General features: G+C 56.5%; 1 protein-coding gene across 6 annotated transcripts in view; it reads left to right on the forward strand.

The window, feature by feature from the left end:
• Positions 1–14,758, forward strand: part of MAD1L1 (mitotic arrest deficient 1 like 1) — a 501,873-nt gene that overhangs the window by 325,771 nt on the left and 161,344 nt on the right. For 5 of the 6 annotated variants that reach the window (XM_032259845.1, XM_032259847.1, XM_032259848.1 and 2 more), the window contains one exon: positions 4,765–4,821. The exons of the other annotated variant lie outside the window; for it this stretch is intronic. In XM_032259845.1, coding sequence (XP_032115736.1) covers positions 4,765–4,821 — 57 coding nt within the window. The remainder of the gene's footprint in view (positions 1–4,764; positions 4,822–14,758) is intronic. 6 annotated transcript variants of the gene reach the window in all.

A 14,758-nucleotide genomic window follows, 5' to 3' on the forward strand; every position in this document is an offset into this window, starting at 1 on the left:
CTGTCTCTCCTGTAGTGGGCTGTGTGTGTTTAGTGATGTCCTGTCTCCCCTGTAGTGGGCAGTGTGGGTTTAGTGATGTCCTGTCTCCCCTGTAGTGGGTTCTATGGGTTTAGTGATGTCCTGTCTCCCCTGTAGTGGGTTCTGTGGGTTTAGTGATGTTCTGTCTCCCCTGTAGTGGGCTGTGTGTGTTTAGTGATGTCCTGTCTCCCCTGTAGTGGGCAGTGTGGGTTTAGTGATGTCCTTTCTCTCCTATAGTGGGCTGTGTGGGTTTAGTGATGCCCTGTCTCCCCTATAGTGGGCTGTGTGTGTTTAGTGATGCCCTGTGTCTTCTGTAGTGGGCTGTGCAGGTTTCATGATGTCCTGTCTCTGCTGTAATGGGCTGTGTGGGTTTAGTGAAGTCCTGTGTCTCCTGTAGTGGATTGTGCAGGTTTCAATGTTTCCTTTGTTTTTCTTTCTCCAGTTGTTTTCTTTTGAACGATAAAGTGAGGGAGGAGTGGACATTTATCAAATGCACCTCGGTGCTGGGGCTTTGCTGTGAACTTCTCACAGTCTCCCTCTGCAGAACCTGTCACATCAGGGAGGCCCAGGCCAGGCATGCGTTGTGGCTGACACCCCAGACTGCAGCCACTGCTGTTCTCCCCACTAGCTCCTAACCTGTTGGCACCCGCTCTCATGTAAAACATTTTTTTTTGGCTGCTTGGAAACCTCATGTCTGACCACATATCTGAGCCACAGACAGCAGTGCATTTCCTTGCATGCCGACAGGGCCTTCTCTGCCTGTGTCCTCTCCATGTTACCCCCATTCTTAGGAGCGCCACATGTGTCTTTTCAGGTTATGAGTGAGAGGTGACTGAGGTGTCCTGTACCCACAAACCTTGTGCTGTGGGATGTCTATAAACCAGACCTGAGCTCCCTCCTGCCTCCCTGCTACATCCCCATCTCTGTGTGTGTGAAACATGCGCCCCGTGTCACACTCTCAGATTTCTGGCCCCTCCGCCTGCTGAGCTTCTGTCTGGTGGCTGCTTTGCTGAGAAGGCCCCGTCTGGAGTCACCTCTTACTCAGGGTTGTGCGGTGTCCCATTTGGCCATCCTTGTTGGGAAGATGTGGCTGATTACAAACAACCTTTTTTTGTGTGTTTCACATCTTTGTTTTTGTGTTTTTGACACAGGGTCTCACTCTGTTGCCCATGATTGTGCAGTGGCACAGTCATGGCTCACTGCAGCCTCAACCTGTTTGTTTCAGGAGATCCTGCTACCTTAGCTTCCTGAGTAGCTGGGACCACAGTTGTGTGCCCCCACGCCCAGCTGATTTAAAAATTTTTTTAGAGACAGGATCTCTGTATGTTGTCCAGGTTGGTCTCGAACTCCTGAGCTCAAGCAGTTCTTGTGCCTTGGCCTCCCATATGAGTACTGTGCTTGGCTGAAACAATTTATCTTTATGATAACAGAGCTGCCCCTCTCTTCCTCTGCAGTTTGTACCCCACGGTGCTAGAGTATATGTTTTAATGGAAATGTAACATAATACACCCAGGTGCACAGATTGTAAGTATACAGCCTGTTGGACGACAGGGTGAGTATATGTGTGTAACCCCCTTAATGCAGGCAAAGACGTAGAACCTCATGAGTCACACAGGATCCGTGGCCGTCTCATTGCAGCCTGAGTGACACCTGTGTGTTCAGTGTTCGGTTAAAGGCAGCTCTTGCTGTCTAGAAGCCATCTCTGTTCGTGGCTGAATGGCTCCTGTGATGCCCTCTGCTGTCCTGGTTGCCTCCTGGGGAGCAGCTTGTTGACATCTGCCTTTCTGAACCCAGGGCCCTGTTCAGCGCCAGGCGGGTGTGCAAGCCCTGTCCCAGCTCCTCCTGCTGATGTGCAGTCGGCTTTCTGCCTCCATCCTGGGGTTGTGCTCTCATGGGAGCTACTCTGAGGCACTCTGTCCAGGTACTGCAGACCAGGGCACAAGTCTGAGTGCAGGACTCCACGGCTTAGTCACCTTACTGCCAGCAACTCTGGTTTTGGGGATGTCTGAAAAATCTCACTGGTGTCTGTTTTCAGGGCACAGAGGATTTAAGGAAATGCGCATTCTGTTTTTTCCAGCTGTTGACGGAAGTACGAGGCTGAATGGGGCTGGTGCGGAGGCGAACACCTTGGCCTCAGGCTGATGAGCCGATTATAAATGCACTTGTCTTCAGGTGCACATTGCTCAGTGCTGTCCTCACAGAAACCTCATGAAACCTTCTGAAAACTCCTGTGTCCTACCTGCGTGGTACAGGAGGCAGTGAAGGCTGAGGTTGCCTTGGCCTGCCTGGCCTCGGCAGGACCCTCGGCTGGTCACCGTGGTCACAGCTCCACCCTGCAGTGATTGTGTTGGGAGGCGCAGGAGAGCGGGTTGGCCTGGGCCTTGCACACAGCTCCCTGCCCTGCTGCTTATGAATGGCCCAGGTCTCTTCCAAGCTGTGTCATAAAGTGCCTTAGACCTCGAGAGGTTGCCACGTGAACTGATGTAAATGGGGATGATGATGTGCCTCATCTGCAGCTGTGACCTGAGGCTGGTATCCACGTGCCAGCTGCCTGTGTGCCCAGGGTGGGTGCCAAGCATGGCGGACATGCCCAGGCTACAGGGGGTACGGGCAGCTCTAACGGCCACCTCTCACCACTCATGCCAGCTCAGAGCCTTGTTGTCTTCCCCCATGTTTGGGGTGGTCTCTGTGGCCTGGCGGCCTGTGGATACGGGTAGATCTGGGCAGGGTGCTGGGTGCAGGGTTGCGTGAGGCAAGCATGAGTGTGAACTGCAGCTGCTTCCCGAGTGCTGAGGCTGTGCCTAAGCGCATGGGGTGTCTGGGATGCCCCAACCTGGCTCTGTGCCCCCGGGAGTGCCCAGGGGTGCCATGTGCAGGAGTGTAGCTGAGTGAAGCGCATTGTGTCTAGGCCGAGATTGGGGGATGTCCCTCTCCATCTGCTGTTCCCAGGTGCTTGTGACCCCAGCACTGGGCAGATTATCCAGGGTTCAGCTGGCTGTGTGGAGGATGATGTGCTGCTCCCTGACCCTGAGGCACCGAGCTTTCCATGGAGCAGTCCACACAGCCCAGAGTGGCCATGGCCACCTGCCTCCTGATGACAGTGGGCAGGCAGGCTTCAGAGCCTCCCCCAGGGAAGTGAGAGGGCACCAGGCGGGGCTGGTAGTGGGCAGAGCTCAAGGCCTGCCCCGCACCCATAGGTGTTGCACAGGGCATTGGGCAATGGGGGTCACTCGGATGCTCTGAGTGAGGCCCCACAGCAGAGACTCGGGGGGCTCAGGTGCTCATACCTGCAGCCTCCCCAGGGGCACCTGGAGCCAGGGTCTGACTCTGCTGTGGCATCCAGAACCGGCAGGCACCCAGCATGGCCCATGGGAAGTCCAGAGCCTGGCTGTGCTGGGCCTGTAGGAAAGCTTAAGGACCCGTGATCTGCAGAGCAGAGTGCCTGAGGACTGTGGGCTGCTACCTGGGCCACTTTCCCCGGGCTGTGTTGCCAGGGGCTATAGTGCCTTGTTCTCGGTGTCTCCAAATATATTTCCCCCATCCCCACCACATGTGCACACATCACACACCAGTGTTCTCATACCCACATTCATGTGCATGCACATATGCATGCCTCCCTCCCTCACATTTCTCTCTCCTGTCTCTCCTGCTGACTTGCCCGGTGATTTCCAGTTGCTGCTGGGCCAGGCCTCTCAATTTCTCCTTCAACCCCAGGCATGCTGGACCTCCACCTCGCAAATTGCACACCCTCACCACAGTCACCTGCCTCACTCCTGGGCTGGCCCCTCAGTCTCCTTCCCGGCCTTTCCTCTGTTCTGTGCCCCAGAGCGGGGAGGTCTTACAAGGCCCCCAGTGCCTGACCCTTCCTCCCTGGTTCCAGGTCGCAGACGTGGTATGTTTAAGTGGTGGGGGCAGTGGGTAGCGAAGCAGGGTCGTGGGATGGAGTCAGGAAGGGGCAGGGGCAGGGGATGTGGGGGAAGGCAGGACCCGCAGGGGCAAAGGCCCAGGGCAGGGGGTTTCTGAGGTCCTGAGCCCCATGCGTGGGGCAGGGTCACTGTCCCCAGCAGGGAGCTGGCCTGCTAATGTCCCGGCCCCACAGCCAGGCCCAGCCTTGCTGCTCCATGAGGCCTTTTAGGAGGAGGCGGCTGGCTTCTCATTAGGAGGAGGCGGCTGGCTTCTCATTGCTGGCTTTTCTATCCTTAGTGTGGGGTTAGGCCCAGCGCTCTTTGGGGCGTGTGTGGGGGCAGGAGACCTTCCCCGCCTGGGTAGGGGTTATGGTTAATTGATTTCCTCTGACGGAAAGTCCCATCCTGAACCTTTCCCCTCCGCCTCTCCCCCGATTTCACAGTCCCTCTCGGGCCCGCCCCTTTGTCCACTCCATTCATAGTCAGTTTCCTAAGGCAGATTTTTGGGATGGACCTTGGTTCTGTCAAGCCACCTGCTGCCCACTCAGTCTTCGTCCCCATCATTGGGCTCTGAGCCCCAAGGGGTAGCCATGCTGGCCCCTGCCAACTCTCTAGCCACCTGCTCCCTACTTGGTCTCTGTCTCTATCACTGGGCTCTGGGCCTCACGGGGTGGTCACACTGGCCGCTGCCAGCCTTCCAGCTGCCCACTGCCCAGCTCCTGGGCCCTGTTGCTCCACAGGGAATGGAGGCTGCGGGGTGGTGGGGGTTATGTTCTCCGAGGTCCTGGAAATGGTGCTTGGTCTACCCCAGCCTGAGGCCAAATCCTCTCTTGTCTTGCAGGCTCAGCTGTCGCAGGCCCTGGAGGAGCTGGGAGGCCAGAAACAAAGAGCAGACATGGTGAGTCTGTTGCAGGAGTGGCTTGGGATTCAGGGCACCTGGACCCTGGGTCTCGGCAGGGACTCCTGTCCCCGTGAGCCCTCAGCTGCAGGCGCCAGCGCATGGCTGCCTCCTCTTGTTGAAGCCGTGTTGAGCATGGAAGGGCATGTGAAGAGCCTGAGTCCCTAGTGACAGGTGGCACGTGCCTGGGAAGAACACAGCCTCTCCGGCCCCACCGCCGTGTTTTTGGAAAGGGGTCAGTGATGTGTTTGCCACACAAGGCCACGATGTCAGAGGCAAAGCAGATGTGAGAGCCTGTGAGGGGTCTGGGGGCTGCTGAAGTGGGTATCGGTGCTATGGCTTTGTGGACCCCTGCCCTGACCACACAGGGCCTGAGTTCCCAGTGAGACAGTGGCTCAGCTGGGGCTCGGGCATCCCTCAGCATGCCTGACCAAGCGAGGGATGTCTCTGGCGAGTGCTTATCTGCCGTCTGTGAATGAGGCAGGTGTGCTTTCCAGCTGTTTTCTCCTCAGCCCACATCGGCCCCACTCCCACTGGTTTGGCTGCCTCTGAGCCTGGGGGAGGGCCCCGCAGTGTGGCCCATGGGGCACCAGGCGGGCTCTCCTGGTTTCTGGACCTCTAGTGTTAAAAAGCTTCCCACTTGCCCAGGCGTGGTGGCTTACGCCTGTAATCCCAGCACTTTGGGAGGCCGAGGCGGGTGGGTCACCTGAGGTCAGGAGTTCGAGACCAGCCTGGCCAACATGGTCAAACCCCATCTCTACTAAAAAATACAAAAATTAGCCAGGGGTGATGGTGGGTGCCTGTAATCCCAGATACTTGGGAGGCTGAGACAGGAGAATTGCTTGAACCTGGGAGGCAGAGGTTGCAGTGAGCTGAGATCACGCCACTGCACTCCAGCCTGGGCAAAAAGAGTAAAATTGTGTCTCCAAAAAAAGCTTGCTACTGCTTTAGGGAACAAATGGGCTTTGCTTTTGAAGCATTTTGGCCTGAACAAACTATAGGTCCCCTCCATGCTGCCCTGGCCATGGCCATGTCTGTGAAGGACAAGGAAGGCCCTGGGGCGTGTGTGCATGTGGCTGTGTGTTTTGCCCTGGGCCACGCATCATACTGGCCTGGGTCACAGGCAGAGCAGCAGTCAGCGTTGTACGGACCCCAGGGCATGCAGCCCAGGTGGAGGCTCCCGTCTGGGTGTCCTTGCTTGCCAGCTTATGACTGTGAGCTGGCGTCCTGGCTCTCGGCCTTAGGGCCTTCCCCTCCACCCAGCAGGGGTGTGCTGAGGGTTCATCGCTTGACAGACTCATGTGCCGGCTGTACAGCCTTTGGTGGTTGTGGCTGTGGCCACGGTTGCAGGCCCTTGCCATGGGACAGGGTTGGATAGAGTTGGAAATCACCCTCTCTGGAGGTGTGGGCACCAGAGCCTAGGCTGGAGGTGGTGAGGGTTGTCTGCTGAGACCCTGGAATAAGTTGCCCAGCTGTGCAGAGAGGCAGCATCAGGGCACTGTGCGGGTCTGGGCAGAGCCAGCGTCTGCAGGACCAAGGCCCGGTGGGCTGGCGACAGCTGTTCTGAAGTTCCAGAACAGTCGCTGTTCACTCAGCAGCCACTTAAGGACATTCCTCTTGGTGCTGGGGACGCCACAGCCAGTGACATAGGCACCTGCCTCCCTGGCGGCACACTTATCCAGTGGGGTAGCTAGTGGCCCATAGGAGAGCAAAGGACAGAACTTTAGGTGGTGGTGAGTGCAGGAGCCACAGTCACCCGGGGCCGCTCTGCAGAGTGTCCTGAGCCAAGCCCAGGGGACCCTACTGTTGTTGGTGGAAATGGTGGGGCAGGCAGCTCGGCAGAGCCCAGGTCCTGGGACCCAACAGCGAGGTTAGGGGTGACAGAAGCGGGGCCTGCAGTGGTTGGTAATCCAACCTCTGGGCCCTATGTAGTCACAGTAGGCTTATGGTTTCATGGGTGGAGGAGGTGGTGACACAGCTTGGTGTCCATTTGTAAAGGCCGCCTGGCTGCTCTGTGCAGGGCCGCAGTGGATGGGAACTAGCAGGTCTGGGGCTGGCTGGGGTGGGAAGCGCAGGGGCCCTGGGCTTAGGCCCGCAGTGGTGTGGGGACGCATGGTCTGAGCCAGCTGCAATGAAGGTACACCACAGATGAGGTAGACCGCAGATGAGGTAGAGAGCATGAGGCCGGGAACCGAGGACAGCTTCGGCATTCCACCCTGGGTGGGCTCATGATATGGGTGGGAGACTGTGAGTAAAGCGTGGGAGTCTCATGCCTGCCACATGTTGGATGCACAGGCCTGGAGGCCTTGAGTCAGGGCTCTGGGGACAGAGGTGCCCATCCATTCTGCATGGTATTTCTGTTGTTGGGAGCAAGTAGGTGGCAGAGAAGTCAGAATTGGGGGCTCAAGCCTCTTTGGGGCATTCCAGTATCCTGGCATCTAGTCTTGGGGAGCAGCCATGAGCTGGGGACTCCGTGGAGGGCAGGTCCATTCATAGAGCCCTGGAGAAGGAAATGTTTTCAGGGGACAGTCAGACCACAGAGAGGACCCAGGAGGGGAGCGCAGGATTGCCCTGGGCTTGGCGGCTGGCACAGAAGGGCCTGCTCAGGGGCCTGGCCTGGAGCTGGGAGGGAGACTCATTTTTTACCCAATGGGGAGTGGGAAAGCGGTTTATGCTGATGAGAGCCTTGCTGTAGGGACGGGCAGGGGACAGGACATAGGGCTGGGGCAGTTGAGGGGATCGAAAGGGGCCGGGGCCAGCAGGTGGCCAGAGCTTCCTGTCTCTTCCCAAAGTGGGCATGAGGCAGAGGACTGGCCCTGTGAGGGCTCCAGCAGTCCTGCTGAAGCTCATGGTGTGAACGTGGAGCCGGGCTGGGTGGAAGGCAGACACAGTCACTGGGGAAGGGGGTTTCACCAGGGTGGATTTGCCAGCAGAGCTCGGTGGAGGGAGGGAGGGAGGTGGAGATGAGACACTTTGCTAAACGGAGGGAAAAGAAGCAGGCTGTGGGGGTTCCAGAACAAGCCTATCCTCGGTCTGGGTTTTGAAATTGGAGTATGAACCATGTTTCTCTTTAGGCTGTAGAAATACTGGGGGGTTGTTGTTTTGTTTATTTTTCTCCCTGTGTTCTGCTGTGAGCTTTTGTTGCTGATGTAATTTGTAGGAGAACCCATCATAACTGTATTGTTTAATGGCAGGCCTAAAACTCAGTTTCCATTCCTCTGCCTTCATCCAAGACAGCTCAGGGCAGGCCTAAAAGGTGCTCCTGCTTTCAGTAAGCCGGTTATGTGGGACTCTCTGGACTGTGGGGTCTGATGTCCAGAAGTGAGTGGGGTTATGTGGGACTCTGTGGACTGTGGGGTCTGGTGTCGAGTAGTGAGTGGAGTTGTGTGGGACTCTGTGGACTGTGGGGTCTGGTGTCCAGGAGTGAGTGGGGTTATGTGGGACTCTGTGGACTGTGGGATCTGGTGTCCAGGAGTGAGTGGGGTTATGTGGGACTCTGTGGACTGCGGGATCTGGTGTCCAGGAGTGAGTGTGGTTGGGGGACTCTGTGGACTGTGGGGTCTGATGTCCAGGAGTAAGTGGGGTTATGTGGGACTCTGTGGACTGTGGGATCTGGTGTCCAGGAGTGAGTGGGGTTATGTGGGACTCTGTGGACTGTGGGATCTGGTATCCAGGAGTGAGTGGGATTATGTGGGACTCTGTGGACTGTGGGGTCTGGTGTCCAGGAGTGAGTGGAGTTATGTGGGACTCTGTGGACTGTGGGGTCTAGTGTCCAGGAGTGAGTGGGGTTAGGAGGTACTCTGTGGACTGTGGACTGTGGGGTCTGGTTCCCCTGAGTGCAGGTGTTCAGGAGGGATGCCAGGGCTTTTTCCACCTGTGTGGGGGATTGGTGGGGGGTTGTGGGAGGCACGCCCAGGGCCTTCCTTGTTCCTAGCCCCGAGGGCTGTCGGTGCTTCCTTCTTAGTGTCTGAGCTTCCTGGGTGCCTTTAGCCAGGCCCCTTTTCCTGTTGCCTCTGGAGCAGCCTGGGGTGGGGTGGATGCTCTCTGAGGAGGGATGCTTGCATCTGAAGATGCCCTGTGGAGACCCTGGTGTTCTGTGTGTCAACACACCGGGCTGCCTCCCTGTTGGCCTGAATTGAAACGTGCCTGGGGGCTGCGCTTACTCATGTGCAGGAGGCCAGGAGGAATTAGAAAGGGAGCTGTCTGAGCACATGCCAAGCCCCTGCATTATGGCTGAGCCACCTGCCCGGTGCCAGCAGCTGCCCTGGAGCATGGACTTCCCACATCCAGCAGAGGCATGGACACCTCAGAGCAGGCACCTTGGCCTGGGCATTGGCCTCTCCCCAGCTGTAGGTGGTTTTGGAGGAACTGCTCACTCCAGGCCTGTTTTGTGGGGAGGGGAGGGAGACAGAAACTGGTCTTAGGCCCTCAGGTGGGGTGGGTGTGGCCACCCCTGGAGGGCTGGCTTCTCGGGGCCTCTGGGTCTGGTCAGGGTGCTGTAGGGTGCGCTCTGTGCTGCCCTGGACTGGAGGCTTGGCTGCTTTTCAACCTGTTTTTTTTTCCCCATTTTTGGCCCATAGACTTTCTGTTCCTTATTCATTGTACCCAGCAGTTTTTAAGCTCTAATGCCTGGGCCCCAAGCTGCAGCATTTGACTTAGAATTTGGTGATGGGAGGATTGCACCCAAGGAAGCTGGGTCGTGCTGTTACCCCTCCTCGGTTGGGCTCCTATTCCAGGCCCCATCCTTTGTTTGGAGCCGTAGGCCCTCCAGATGGGCTCCCAAGGGACAAAAGGAGGGGTCTTGGTGGCCTGTGCCCCTCTTGCCATGCAGAACCTTTCAGAGGAGGTACTGGGGATAGCAGTGCCAGGCAAGGGGGCCACAGGCACCGTGGTTAGGGCTGACCCTGCCAGGCATGAGTGAGGGCCAGTGGCCTCACCCACCACTCCCTGCCACCTCGCTGGGCCGTGCAGCCGTGGGCTCCAGGTCCACCTTTCTCTGTGTGACCCAGAGCCCTCAGGGTCACTGGCTTCTCTCTGGGGATTACAGACGCAGGCAAATGGTCCTGTCTGAAGGGGTTTCTGGGCTGCGGGACAGCCTGGTTCCCTTTTCATTTTATGGTGGAGAAACCAGAGCCAGAGCTTGCCCTGAGCTGGGACGGCTGGAGTTGGCGGTCTGGCTCTGAGCCCCCTCCTATCCGGTTCCCGGTGACTGGTTCGGCAGTGGGTGCTATCTGGGGAAGGGGCGACCAGGTGGTCTGCCCCTGAGGCCTCATGTGGAGAAGCCGCACTCCAGGCCGGGCTGACTGCGTTCCTCACGTCTTCTGTCTGCAGTGGTCTGGGACACAGCCCTGGTGCTGGTCCCCTCTCCCAGCCTACAGCTCCTTTACCCGCTGCTTTCCAACCCAAATTCATTTTGTTATTTAGGAAAGAAGAAAGAGGAAAAAAAGAAAAATGTAAACATCTTTAGTTAATTGCCAATGACAAAACAAAGGCACTTTGACTTTCTTATTATTAATTAGCAAACCTGTACTAATTAGTAAGCATAAGTACAATTCATGTTTTTTTCCTTAAATGCAATTAATATCATAAGGAGGGATTGCCTGGGCCACAGTCATATCATTATCGAGCCCCCGTAATTAGCTAGGCCAGCAGTGGCTGGAGATAGGAGTCTTTCGATTACAGCTATAAAAAAATCCTCTAATATTTTATAGACTTTGGGGACTGTGGAGGGAAGATTTATTTTCTGATTTATAGGGAATTATGCTGCTCTCAGCTCTGATTAGGGAGCATCTTCCTTGATTCCTGATTTCCCTTTGTGGCCCCTCTGGGCCCACTCCTTGCTTCCAGAAGCACCCTGCCCTAAGTCTGACCCACCAGGTGCTGTGTCTACGGTAGCACCGAGGCCTGGCCAGGCCACTTCTTGTCCCCCACCCTTCTTTGTCCATCTCTGAAATGGGCAGGGTTTTGAGGCCCACTCTGAGTTGGGCCTAGCACCAAGTGCTTTACAGACAAATTCTGAAATTTGGCAACCATGAGCAGGACAGGTCCTGTGGGCCCCACCTCATGGAGAAGCCTTGGGCTCTCTGGGGCCTCTCAGGCAGGAGCTGCGGTCCCTTTGGCTCTCAGAGCCTCTAGCTTCTCATGGAAAGGTGAGGATGCCAGCAGAACTTGCCCTGAAAAGACTGTTGGTGGGGACTGTGTGTAAACCCGAGAGACCCCGCACACCCAAGGACTGTGTGTAGACCCGAGGGACCCCACACACCCCGGGGGTGTGTGTAGACCCCAGAGACCCCGCACACCCGGGGGCTTTGAGTAGACCCAAGGGACCCCGCACACCCGGGGGGCTTTGTGTAGACCCAGGAGACCCTGCATATCGGGGGCTGTGTGTAGACCCGAGGGACCCCGCACACCCGGGGGGCTGTGTGTAGATCCCAGAGACCCGGACACCTGGGAACTGTGTGTAGACCCAACGGGACTGCATGCCCTGGGGCTGTGTAGGCCTGCAGGGCCGAGCACGTATGGGAGGCGTGACTGGTGCCTCTGTCCTCACTGGTGCCTATGCTGAGGATGGACCAGGCAGCAGTGCGCCCCGCCTCAGTGCTGTCCTCATGGTTGTGCCCTGCCTGGAATCTGGTCACACCCACCAGCGTGACCATTGCCTCCAGATGAATGATTATGAGAGTCTCCTGGTTTGCTAACTGACAGTGCATCATTTCACTTTCTGGACCAGTCCTGCCATGCGAATAAGCACCACCTCTGACCGGAGCTTTGTGCTTGCGGGGGCATGCTGGAGGGGCTCATTGCTGGTAGTGGGGCTCTGTGTGGCTGGTGGCAGCCTCCTTCTCCCTGGCAACCCATTCAGTTCATGCTGTACCAGCACGTATGTCCCCACATGCCCTGGTGTGCAGGTGTCCTGAGATGGGAGCAGCTCGTAGTGGCCAGGGATGTGTCCAGGGCAGGTCTGGGGAATGGCCCAAAGTATTGAGAATGTGGCCTGATGTCACTGTCCTCTCCAGCCCTGGAGGTAACTTCTCTTGGGCCCCTGCCTGGCGCTCCTGTGCCTGCCCTTCCATCCCACACAGGCCGGGTTCCTCCCTCCCCACCTGGAGCTCCTGCCCCTGTCCTTCCATCCCATACAGGCCGGGTCCCTCCCTCCCCACCTGGAGCTCCTGCCCCTGTTTTTCTTTCCCATACAGGCCGGGTCCCTCCCTCCCCACCTGGAGCTCCTGCCCCCACCCTTCCATCCCACACAGGCCGGGTCCCTCCCTCCCCACCTGGGAGCTCCTGCCCCCACCCTTCCATCCCACACAACTGGTCCCCCCTTCCTGAGCCACACCTGTCACCTCTCTTGCTGTGTGGCCACAGACAGGTTTTTCAGTGCCTGGTCTTCAGGGTAGAGAGAGGGAGGGGAACCTCCCTGGAGTCCTGTAAAGCTAAGTAAGTTGGTGTGCTAGGAGGATCCAGGCTGTTCTGGAAAGTGGCTAGGTGAGAACAGGGGCTGATCTTCCTCAGTGGTCCCAGAGCTGGTTCCAGACTCACTGCCCTTTCACCAGCTGAGGTTTCCTTGTCCAGCCTCTTCCTCAGTGCATGCCATGAGGCTCCTCCACAGAGTAGAAGGAATAACACAGGCCACAGCAAGTGTCACATGGAGCTGGTTTACTTTAAATGCCTCTTGCATTTGAGGCAAGTTTGTCTAATTCAGCAAGTATTTGCTGAGCGCCTCTTCTAGGCCCTTGTCTGAGGAAACAGAGGCCCTGTGGCTGCACGTCTGTCTATTCAGCTGCCCTAACAAGAACACCACAGACTGGGCTGCTTAAAGTAGCAGATGTTGGCTGGATGCGGTGGCTTATGTCTATGATCCTAGCACTTTGGGAGGCTGAGGCAGATGGATCTCTTGAGCCCAGGAGTTCGAGACTGGCCTGGCCAACATAGCGAGACCTTGTCTCTGTTAAAAAAATAAAATAAATAAAATAAAATCCTAGCAGATGTTTGTTGCTCACAGCTCTGGAGGCTGGAAGTCCAGGACCAGAAACTGGCTGGTCTGGTGTCTGCTGAGGCTGCCTGGTTCCAGATGGCACCCTCTCCCGCTCACGCGGTGGGAGGGACGAGGGGGCTAATCCCCTCTCTGAGGCTCTGCTCCATGGCCTTCTCTCTTGGGTTCCCTCCTGGGATTTTAGCCTGCAAGTGGGAGCACACAGGCCAGGGCATGGGCCCTCCTTTGTGCTGTGTGAGACCGGGTGAGCATTCACTGCCCTGCCCTGTCCTTCTCCTAGGGAGTCTCCACCTGGTCCCTCAGTTCCTGATAGGCCTGCCCTGACCCTGGTGATGGCCTCACCTTCTGACCCCCATCTCCTCACCCTCCTCTGAGCACATATTCTCTTGCCCTTCCATGCAATCCCTGTGCTGCTTTCCCCCCAACTCCAGGATGTCTTTTCAGCCCAGTGGAGCCTCAGGCTCCCTGGAAATCAAGCTGGACCGCTGTTACTGCCCCTGCATCGCAGATGCGCTCTTCCTTCCCTGCCCTCACGGTGCCTGCACCCTCACTGTCACTGCCACTCTTGTCCCTGTGCTGCCCTGGGTGTGGCGGTGCCACGTGCAAAGCCAGTGTTTGCTAGTGCTTACCACGTCACTGGCACACACTTGTTGTTTACCCAGATTATCCCACTGTGATCCTGGCAGCAGACCCACAAGCTGGTTAAGGCCCCAGATACTCAGATGAGGAACAAGTGCAGCCAGGATTAGTGACCTGCCCGTGTTCACACAGGCAATGGTGGAAAGTGCTCCAGGGGTCACACCCAGGCAGGCTGACCCCAGACCCTCTGGCCAGGGTGGTCCAGGGGACCTCCTTCTATCAGGCCGTCTGTGAAGTCCACCAGGATGGGACCTCAGTGCTCTCTGGACCTCCAGCGCTAGCCCAGAGCCAGGTATTCAGTAAGAGATTTTGAAGCATCTGCCAACCGCCGGGTGGGAACCGGTGGGAGGAGGGCACTTCATCTTCCCTCTGTCCCCTTTCCCAGTGTAAGCACCCAGCCTTTTCGGCTTTTCCCAGTTTGCAAAGATCTCATGAGGAGATGCTGGTGATTTAATGTCGTTATCTTGCAAGGATCATCTACATTTTAGAAACAATAGCCTGAGAAGATTTTAGCCCAGAAAATAGACTTCTCAGGTATAATGTGTGGCCCTTGGCTGTAGAGGATTTGGATCCCTGCTTCTCCTCCAAAAAATAGAAGAAAATCTCAGTGTAGCGGGAACACTAAGCTTGTTTTCTATCTGGACCACCGCCACAGTGCGTGAGCCAGCAGAACCTCAGTGTGTCTGATATGTCGTGACATTTTTGTTATTTTCTATGTCAGAGTTATCTTAGATATTCTCATGTTTTTCCAGTAAACTTTAGAGGGAGCTTGCCCAGGTTCCTGCGTGTCCTCTCAGATTGCCTTGGTCTGCAGGCTGACGTGGGAAGACAAACTGGTTGCAGTGCGGATCCCCCAGAAACCCTCTCCCTTTCCCCATACCATGGGGCCTGCCCACTGCTTACTAGGGTTATTTCTGGGTGGTTTAGAATCCTGGTCACCTGCATGTTGCTGCTGGATGCACACTGACCACATGACCCATGGGGCCTCTTTTGGGTGTCAGGAGTGGTGATGAGAAGGTGGGCACTACAGACTCAGAGCAGTGAAGTCCCCTGTGTGTTCCGTTCTGCAAAACTTAGAAAGATTTAGTCTATAATAACCACGAGAAAGGAAACTGGTTAATATATCTTGAAAAATTATGAGAGTAATTCCGTATAGTGGAAACATCATACCCTCCTCCTGGTTCTTCAAAGTGTAGAACATTTTCCTGTAATTTTAACTTCTCATGTCTATGCTGTGGCCTGTTCTGGCTTAGCTTTTTCTCAGCTATGAGTGTCTTACATAAGCTGATCCCTTCTTGCCCCAGG

The sequence above is a fragment of the Sapajus apella genome, unplaced genomic scaffold (assembly GCF_009761245.1).
Source record: "Sapajus apella isolate SASKATOON/1434 unplaced genomic scaffold, GSC_monkey_1.0 scaffold112, whole genome shotgun sequence".
Lineage (NCBI taxonomy): Eukaryota > Metazoa > Chordata > Mammalia > Primates > Cebidae > Sapajus > Sapajus apella.